We start from the raw sequence: 10,487 nt of genomic DNA, 5'->3' as shown, positions 1-10,487 counted from the left end.
ATTTTGAAAATTTGTTTAAATTGAAATTTAATTTTTCTAATTTGCAACTAAATACATATATAAAAACATGAAATACAACACTGTTTTCTTTGAATCTCTTGTTTTTAAAATTATGTTTTCAGATTGTCTACCAAATGGATCTTAGTTTTTAGTTTTGCTTTTGAAAAACAAAATGTTTACGAAACGGACTTTAATTTCTTTTTTCTTCAAATTATCAACAAAAAAATAGGACTTTAATTTCATGTCACTTTTAGTTTTTATTCTTTTGAGATGTATAACTTTTTGTTAGGATAACTAATGGTCAATCATTTAGAACTATTTCTTAAAGTGCAACCATGTAGTATTTGGTGAAAGGTTAAAGATCAAATTTCCCTCTTAATATATTTGTTGAACTTAAAAACCAAAAAAAAAAAAAAAAAAAGAAAGAAAAAGAAACAATAAGTGGGGAATGAAAAATCTAAAAAGTCCTAAATTTGTGCAGATATTTTCTTCTTAAAAAACGCCATCCACGTGTTAAAGAAAGTGGAGAAAGAGTCAAAGGGGTCAAACTTTTCTTTAGGTAATTCGACCATTCAAATGCGAACAGCCACTCATTCCTTCGCTTTCGTCTAGCAGCCTCCTCCAAACTCAAAATCGAAATAGAAAATTGCTTCCACCTATGAATCAGTATCAGACACTATTGAATACCGATACTTCACATATTTTTTTTTAGATGCGTATTTAACACCCAATTTGACGTATCTATACTTTCAGATACTTTTCAGATACGTATTTGACACGCGATTTGATGTATTTATTTCTATGCGTACTTTAAAAAAAAAAAAACAAGTAACTCATCTAATCTTTCTCAATCTAAAATTAGTCAACCTATTTAAAAAACTCACTACTCGAGTCCAAAACTAAAAAAAAAAATCAAATAACGGACCAAACCCTAGACTAGAATCATCTAATCTCCATATTCACATTTGAATCCCCACAAAATCCACCAAAATATAAATCATTTGGATATCTTCAAATACTTCTCTCTCTAATCTTCTTCTTCTTTGCAATTTGAGTCACTTTTCTATTGCATTCTATTAACTATTGTACTTCAACATCTTAGATTTTTTTTTTTTGTATTGTATTTCAATGTTTGTATTCTATTTTGTACTATTGTTATTAACTTGTATGCTAAATTTATCTATATCCTAGATTTTTTTAAAGAAAAAAATGTACCTTCAACATATCAGTATCCTCGTTTTTTAGAAATATATATATATTGAAAAATATATAAAAAAAAATGATGCATCCTTAGACGTATCCGTATCTTAGTTTTTTAGAAATTGACGAATCGTTGTATCCGATCGTATCCGTATCGTGTAACCGTATCTATGTTTGTGCTTCATAGGCTCCCACAGAGTACTTTCTACTCATTTTTTCAAATATCAGGTAATCTACCCAAATCTTATATTAAATTTTATATATTTTCAAATTTAAGTTTCTAAATCTTTAACCTAATTTCTAATTTCTAAATTAATTTACCAATTATCCAAATTAATTTTTTAGATGAATATCATGGAATTGATTTTGATTTTTAAATTTTAGGAAAGATTAAATTTTTTAAAAAAATTAGGTAGGATATGGAAAATATATAAAATCTTGGTCGGGTAGATTAAGTGAATTCTTGGTCGGGCAGATTTGGGTGATGCTCAATATGTTCTAGGAATACAGATCTTTCGAAATCGAAAGGATAGAACATTAGCACTATCTCAGGCATCTTATATTGACAAGATGTTGTCAAGATATAATATGCAAAATTCCAAAAATTTCAAAAAGGTATGTTACCTTTTAGACATGGAATTCATTTTTCGAAGGAACAGTGTCCTAAGACACAAGATGTTGAGGAAATGACAAGAATTCCATACGCATCTGCAGTTGGGATTTTGATGTACGCAATGTTATATACACACCCTGACATATACTTTGCAGTTGGAATTGTCAGCAGGTTCCAATCCAATTTGGGACACAGTCATTGGACTACTGTAAAAAACATCCTCAAGTATCTAAGGAGAACGAGGGACTATATGCTTGTGTATGGACCTAAGGATTTGATCCTTATAGGATACACTGATTCTGATTTCCAGACTGACGTAGATTCCAGGAAATCTACTTCATGATCAGTTTTCACTCTCAATGGAGGAGTTATAGTTTAGAGAAGCATTAAGTAAAGTTGTATCGTTGACTCCACAATGGAAACGGAATATGTGGCTACATGTGAAGCTGCTAAAGAAGCAGTATGGCTATGAAAATTCTTGGTTGATTTAGAAGTAGTTCCAAATATGCACCTGCCTATCACACTATATTGTGACAATAGTGGTGTTGTTGCCAACTCGAAAGAACCAAGGAGTCACAAACGTGGAAAACATATTGAAAGAAAGTACTATCTCATCAGAGAGATAGTACATCGAGGAGATGTGATTGTCACAAAGATTGCCTCTGAAGACAACCTTGCTGATCCATTTACAAAGGTTCTCTCGGCTAAAGTGTTCGAAAGCCACCTAGTTGAACTAGAACTCCGAGTAGTGCAATCTAGGGCAAGTGGGGGAATATCTATAGTATTAGAGATGCCCTAGTTTATTGTATTTTCCTTTTATGTGTCTCAACATTATATTTGTTCTCACTGGAGTTTTAGTTCAAGTAGGAGATTGTTGGGAATGTCCTAAAACTTGCAGTTCATGTTAAACATTTTATTTATCAATAATAATAAGTTATTGATTTTGCATTCTATTATGAAAATCCAATAAACATATCCATGGCTATAGTTTGAATACTTTAACTTTATGTGGTGACATAAACATGATCAAGTTAACAGTATATAGCCTAAATGATCTAATAAGATATGGATGAAATTGGGTATCTCATCTTGGTAACATTATTGGATGCGGCTCACTCTGTAGTTGTAAAGTGCTACAAATGATGTGATCCACATATCATTCATGTTGAGACATGTGAGTGGAGGCATCTTATGCAATGAGTTTGTATATAGACTAGACCACAAAAATAGTCACTTTTCTTTATAACGACTGTTTATTGTTAAAACTGACTATGTCATTTATAAAGTAACCTAGGTTAACTCAATCTTAATTCTGAGCTAGCTATGAACTTCTGTTTGTTTGGGATTATCCTTTTATCTGCATGAGTGAGAGTAGTCCAACAGCACTGCTCAATAAGCCTCCCTTTTTGAGATAAGACTAGATGAATAGCTGGGGATATAGCCCTGCAAGATGGAATTCACTCCTACTCGATTTAGGGTTAGCGGATAGGTTGTTCTCATAAGTATTGATTTCAGGTCTTGAACAATTGGGTCCCGCCTTCTCATGATAGAGAAAGGACTTGATTCATAAGTATTATGATTCAAAAATTTTCATTAGAGTGTCAGTGGGAACTTAAGAATAAGATGTATTCACAGAGGTAAAACGGTTATCTTGACCCACTTGATTACAAACAACCTGTGAAGGATCGACTTACTGATTATGGTTATATCAAGTGGATATAATATATCTACATTGAGAGGAGTTTAACTATGGGCTATAGTGGAGTGACCCATTAGTTAACGAATGAGGATTAACTCAGTATAATGAGTTTAGGCAATTAATCTCGAATCGTTGGAGCCCATGATTTATAGGTTCGCAAGGTCCCCCTACTAGCTTGTAATTGAATAAGCTTTAGAGTAACATGATAAGTTAATTTGAAACGTTCAAACTAGAATTAAACGGAATAGGAGAATTTATATTAAAATATGATTTAAACATATGAAGGTGGATTTTTGTAAAAATTAATTTAATATTTGATATTAAATTAATTAGAATTATTTAAATAATTATTTATTAATTTTATTAAATAAAATTAATAATATTTTCAGTTTTAAAATCAAATGGATTTATTGAAATCATTTGGTTTTTTGGAAAAATTGAAAAATTACAAAAATATGCACAAAATGGAAAAATAGATTTTTCCATTACCATCTTCAACTAGCTCCCTCAAAGACCATTAACATTCTCTTCAATTACTCCAAGCATGAGTTGCATCTCATGCAGTCATCTTCTTTGCATGTTGATCTGCAATAAATAAAGAAGATTGGAGTGGATTTAAGGGATGCATTTGAAGAGATTTTAGAGAAAATTTCGTGTTGAAGAAAAAGTACTTCAAACAAACTGGTACAATGAGCTTCTCCCTAGTTTTTCGTTGGCTCAAGTTGTTCTTGAGTCTCACAACTCATTCTAAAGCTCCAAGAGAATAGTGGAAAAGATCTTGAGGTAGTTCACGATGAGTTTTGGAGAAGACAACTGGTGAGGATCAAGATCTTGAAGAGTTCTACAAAGGTATGACTATAAACCCTTTTATATTAGATGAGCATGCTTTAGTTTCTGCCAAAATAATGAATTAGAATGCTTATTGATCCTTGTTCCTTCCACTGCATGTTGATATACTCTTACATCCAGAAGGTGACATGGCGGGAAATATGTAACCATTAGATATAGGGTCCCAACACCGGAATCCCTTATGTTCAATTCTATAACCAATAAAGCAAAACAAACGAGCTCGACGTTCAAGTTTGGAATATTCATGGGAATGAAGTAAAACAAAGCAGCCATAAACAAAAACTTTGAAAAGAGAATAAGAGGGTGGAGTGGCATATAATTGCTCAAAATGAGACACATTGTGGAGAACAGTAGAGGGAAAGTGGTTGATAATAAAGACAATGTGAGTGCAACTTCTCTCCAAAACTTTTCAGGACAAGATGCGGAGAGAAGTTGTGCACGGACAGAGTCGAGAATATGGCGATGCTTTCTTTCAACCTAACCATTTTGTTGAGAGGTATAAGGGCATGAGCATTGGAAAAGAAGGCCCTGTTGAGTTAGGAAGGAAAGCAGGTGAGAGTTCGTATACTCCATGACATTGTTGGTCCGAAGAATTTTGATGGTTTGAGAAAACTGAGTTTGAATCATTTTAGTAAATTCAATGTAAATTTGGGGTAAAGATAAATGATTATTAAGAAAATATATCCAAGTAAAACAAGAATAGTCATCAATGAACAAAAAAAAAATACCGATAACCATTTATTGTAAAGGTGGGAGTAGGGCCTCAAACATCGGAATGAACAAGGCCAAATGGTTTATCACAGAGAGATGCTGAAGTAGGAAATGACAAAGCAGGCTATTTTGCCCGTTTTCAATGTAAATAATCAAATGAACGAAATTTAGAGGCATTACTGAAGGTACCGAAATTAGGCTATAAAGTTTTTTAGATGACACATGACCAAAACGAAGGTGTCACTAATACGTATCGGTATCTGTGACAGCTGCAGACACAGACGGCAGAGCAAGAGGCTGAAGGGATGTGAGCTTAAATAATCTTCCCACCTTGCAACCCGTGCCAACCATCTGACCCGTCCGCAGATCTTGCACCTAACAACCATGAGAGGAAAAGAGAACAATTAGTCCCAAGTCACACAGTTGTCCAACAGAAAAGATTGAAAGTCAAGCGCAGGACATGATAAATAGTGGATAGACTAATACTCAGTATACTGACAGTCTCAACATGTGAAATAAGCATGTGGTTACCATCAGTAGAATATACCGGAGACAGGGATTGTACAGGGGTGGAGGAAGACAATAAAGCCATATTCGAGGTCATGTGATTGCAACAAGCTGAATCAAGAAGCCAAGATGTATCTGAAGTGACGGCAAGGGCAGGAGAGTTGGGAGAGAGTACCTGTTTCAACAAATCCTGAAGATCATTGATCTGAATAATTAGAGGATTGGGGGTACCACATCCAAGGCAGTGCCAGTTGTCATGACAAATAGAGAACCATGCTTAGGGGAATTCTTGGATTTATTGATGTATCCTGGAGGCTGAGGTGGTTTAGTAGGGCAGTTGTCCAGGATGTAACCCCTTCTGTGGCAGTATCTGCATTCAATGGTGAGGCAATTGGAAAACCTGTTACCATGTTGTTTGCAGTTCCTGCAAAAAATTGACTCAATTGGAAATCATGAATGGTTAGTTACGAGAGCATCGTCCAGGGAAAGAGAGGAGACAAATCCACGTCTTTCCTCAAAGAGAATTTTTTGAATCGCTTCATCAAGAGATGGTAGTGGACTACAGTGTAACAAGGTAGCACGAACAGACTCATACTCAGGACGAAGCCCCATAAGGACCTTGATAAGTCGTAGATGATTTGGACTGATCTTAGCCAGGTCTAGTCCAAATAGGTTAAAGAATAGTGAGATACTCATTCACGGATTGCCCGATTTGTTGACTTGTGCCAACTAGAGTAGTATGAAGTTGATAGTAGTGGGCAAGACCCACGGTTTGGAATCGTCTGGACAGAAAATCCCAAAATTCTTTAGTTATGTTGAACGCATCAAACTGAGTGTGAATGGCTGGGATGGAGGTATTACCCAACCAGGTGATTATCTAATAGTTCTTGTTGTCCCAGTCTTCTATTCTATCCACAAATCTACTGTCTTCTTCAGTGACTTCTTTGACAGGTTTAACGACATCACCTGTTACCACTCGCCACAATTTATGACCAATCAAGAAGCTCTTCATTTAATAGGCCCAAGTAATATAGTTGGTGCCATCAAGGATTGTGCTGATAGAACAAAATATGTCATTTTTCTCCATTTAAAATAAGGAGAGAAAAATAGCAGTATGAGTTTAAAAAAAAAAAAAAACAAAATCAACTGGAAACAAGATCGACTCAAAATAAAATAAAAGGATCGGCTTGGATTCGGCTCAATACAATAGGATCGGCTCGAATTCAGCTCAAAACAATAGGATGGCTCAGATTTGTTTCAGCTCCCTCCTTGGCTCGATGGTTCGAACTGATCATGGCTCGACGTGCTGTTCTTTATGGGCTCGGGTGCGGGTCAAGACTCGGGTCGTGTTCTTCATGTGCTTCAGATGTAAAGCACGAACTCAGATGGAGGGGGCCTATTTCACTGACACAGGTTGATTCTTCTCCACGCCGGACAAGGGATCTAGGTTGTGGATCGGGGGGGCTTGTTTTCACGGGTCAATTCTTCTTCACGCTGGACAAGTGATCTAGGTGGACGACACTGGTGTGATCACCAGAAGGCACAAGAAGGAAGCAGCGAATAACAGGGATCTGGGTACTGGTCTTTTCTTTGGCAGCAATGAACGGACGAACGACGCAATGAGGAGATCTGGGTTGACAGCAGCAAGGACAGAGAACAACAAGAAGAAGAAACCAGCTAGTAAGGCTCTGATACCATGTAGAAAACAAGATCTAAATGAATGATTTTCTGTGTGTCTCTATTGATCAATTGTATAAGTATAAATAGCTTGGTATAATACTAAAATTAACTGACAAGAATTCCCTAACAAAGTTCAACTATCTAACAGAAGGAGACTTGACTTTGCAACATAAAAATCTTAACAAAAGAAGTTTAAAATTTAACATATATAACAGAGCAGCAACAAAGGCAACATTCAATAGTATGAGACCACATTTTTCTTTTGCAATTCTCTAAGTTGTAGAGGAAGATAAGTATTGACAATATATACGTAAAAGGGGAACGAATGAGACCACATTTTTCAGAAACAAAAGCATATATAAAATTAAGTTTATTTCTACGAGGAAGATGAGGAAGGACAATAACAAAGAAAATTGATATACTGAACTAAATTCAATATGAAACAGAAGACAAAAGCACTAAAAATACTAGAAAAAGAAAATGATGCCCAAAATTTTTTGTCAACTGTATAATCTCAAGCCAGTAGAACATTTAATCGTCCAAGTAAAGGTAACATCTCCAAAACTTCTAAGCAATTATACACCAAAGCAACAAAATACAACATTAATACAACGTTCCACTAGTTTGAACTCCTTTTGTGGGCTAGAGTTCTTTTGAAGAAATAACTATTCTAATTTACTTCATTCTATTTGAAGAAGTATTCATAACACTTCATGCAACAGCTTTGCCTTGTGACCATCTCTCTTTATGTAGCAGCCTTGCCTTAGCTTAATGGAAATACTCGTTAGGTTATTCCTACTTGGACCAATCAAAACAACAAACCAATCTCATAATTTCAATATATATTCACTTAGCTTTTATATTGTATATGTACGTACCTTTACAAATACTTTGGGGTTGGCTTAGGCTAGAGAATACTAATATTAATTTATAATACGATGATCATTTAGCTTCATATCATAGGCCCACATTTGAGACAACACCAACAGCTGGAGACTCTAACCGGCAGCAAAATGCTAGTGGCTGGACGCGCGTGGCTAGGCGGCACACGTGTAGGTAGGCAAGAAGCGAGATCGATGAAACCCAACAGCGGCGACCATAGGATCTACTTGCTCTTTGACTGACGAAACCCGACAACGCTGTTAATAGGAGTGGCCTAACGGCGACCGCATGTATGACTCCTACAATTGCGTGTGACATGGGTAATCGGAGCGCTGGGCTAAGAGACGAGAGAGATGGTTGTGTGGACTGATGGGGGACGAGGAGAGGCAGGTGAGAACTTTTTTTATAACCCCAACTTTAAACACATATAAATATATACATATAATAACCCTAAAATCAGAGAGATGGTTGTTTTCTTTTCTTTCATAAAAAGCCAAATCTTTACTATCGGTTTTAAATCGACATTATAGGTATGTCCACAATGTATGTTTGAAACGACATTAAAGATTCACTTTTTTTAAGAGATCGACATCGCACATATATTTTTATTTTTTTTCAACCAACATCAAAGCTCAAATTTTTTATAGTGTTGGTTTACCCTCAAATTTAACTTCTTCTTATAGGTCTAGAATTATCCATAATAATGTATAATTGCATTTTTTTAATTTATAAACATTTGGTTTGATGAGAGAGATATTCTTCACTAACCTCCAAAGTTAAAAGGGCAATTTATCCAACAATAATGATTTTGAGTTTTGTTGCTTTTCTTGTACTGTTGTATGTGCTTCTCTTCTTTGATTTAGGATTTTGGGCTTTTGTTTGTTCTCAATAGAGGATTTGCTCTATTTTTTTATTTTTTTTTTATTTCTTTACTTGGTTGTCACTTCTGGGCAAAGATCTTTTGTTCAATCATAATCTTGATTTCCTTTCCCTTCCCAAAATATAGATAGAAAGTTAGAATTTAATTTTTATGATTAATTTATAATAATTAAAATGAGAACTATATGAATTATATTCTAACTACAGATTATAGGAACATAAATATGCAACTTAACCAAATTTCAATGATTTTTTTTTCTTTTTTTTTGAGAAACCAAATCTCAATGATATTTAATTTGTAGTTTGGGAGAGAGAAAAGACTTCGTCAAAGTTAAAGAGGAGAATTGCATATCCCAAACTATTGGGTTCATACATACTGGGCAACTCTTGAGAGAGACTTTAACTAGCTAGTACGGTTCATTTAGCACACCAACATATATTTTCTTTTCTTAAAATATAATCTTTATTGAATAAAATAAATAATAATAATAATAATAACAGCCCTATAGGCATGGCAAAAAATACGTAAATCCTCTCATGCAAAAGCTCTATTGAACATCACTCTTAATAGCTTTACATTTGATGACGGGATTAAATTACTTTGTTGTTGAGTTCAGTAGCATTGCTCGGAGGTCGGCAGCGTCGATCTCAGCGGCACAATTCTCCGGTCGATAATAACCGGTGACAGGGTCTGGAACCCACGACACCTTTTCTATACTTCTTATGGATTCTTCCTGCTTCATTATACCGCTAATTCTGACTACAACTCCTTTAGGCATCGTCGCATATCCACGTCTGTCCGATCACACGACACATTGATTAAATTAAAATTTTAGAGCAAATTTTAAGAAATGAATATAATTCAATTAGAAGAGAGTGAAAGAAAAAGAGAGAAATTTAAAAAAAACCTGAAGAAAGTGGACACGATCTGAATGCTGGAGAAAGCTGGAGCCATAATACGTGTGTATATAATAAATGAATCGAATGTTTTCCGTTTGTTTCTCGGGAAAATTTTCGATTTTGAGGAAAGAAAAAGGGGTGTGGCGTTTGTTTCTCTGAGCTTGTGGATGTTGAAGAATTTGGTGTGAGATTATGGAATAATGAAAGAGCTATTTATATGTAGGAATTAAGAGATGGGAAGTGACATGGAAACTGGAAATAGTCAAACCGGGTCGGATTTTTGAGGACGCTTCATAGAAGAAGCATTGATTGCACGTGTTTGTCTTTTAATTATATGAAGTTCCTTCTAGCTTCTCTTTATTTAATTTTGTAAATTGCCTTCTAGCTTCCTTTTATTTAATTTTGTAAATTTACTCCTCAAAGTTTAGTTTAGTAAATACTTAGACTCCTTTAGTAACTATTTATGCCATTTGGCAGGTAACTTAGATTCTATTTTATATTTTTTATATTTATTGATTTTAGTGAATATGTGTTTAAATGATCGTTTGGATTTTATTTGATTCTGTG

At 34.7% G+C, this 10,487-nt stretch overlaps 1 protein-coding gene across 1 annotated transcript; it reads right to left on the bottom strand.

The window, feature by feature from the left end:
- Positions 1-9,459: 9,459 nt before the first annotated feature.
- Positions 9,460-10,102, bottom strand: LOC150032650 (protein SENESCENCE-ASSOCIATED GENE 21, mitochondrial-like). Its single transcript, XM_090307145.1, has 2 exons — positions 9,929-10,102; positions 9,460-9,815 (listed from the first exon to the last, which is right to left on the bottom strand). The coding sequence occupies exons 1-2, from the start codon at positions 9,973-9,975 to the stop codon at positions 9,617-9,619; spliced, it is 246 nt and encodes an 81-aa protein (XP_090163271.1). The 5' UTR covers positions 9,976-10,102; the 3' UTR covers positions 9,460-9,616.
- Positions 10,103-10,487: the final 385 nt, after the last annotated feature.

This window comes from Benincasa hispida, chromosome 11 (genome assembly GCF_027475165.1).
Source record: "Benincasa hispida cultivar pf3 chromosome 11, pf3_genome.v1.1, whole genome shotgun sequence".
Lineage (NCBI taxonomy): Eukaryota > Viridiplantae > Streptophyta > Magnoliopsida > Cucurbitales > Cucurbitaceae > Benincasa > Benincasa hispida.
Note: the sequence above shows the minus strand (reverse complement) of the source record. Positions and strands in the feature narration are given on the sequence as shown.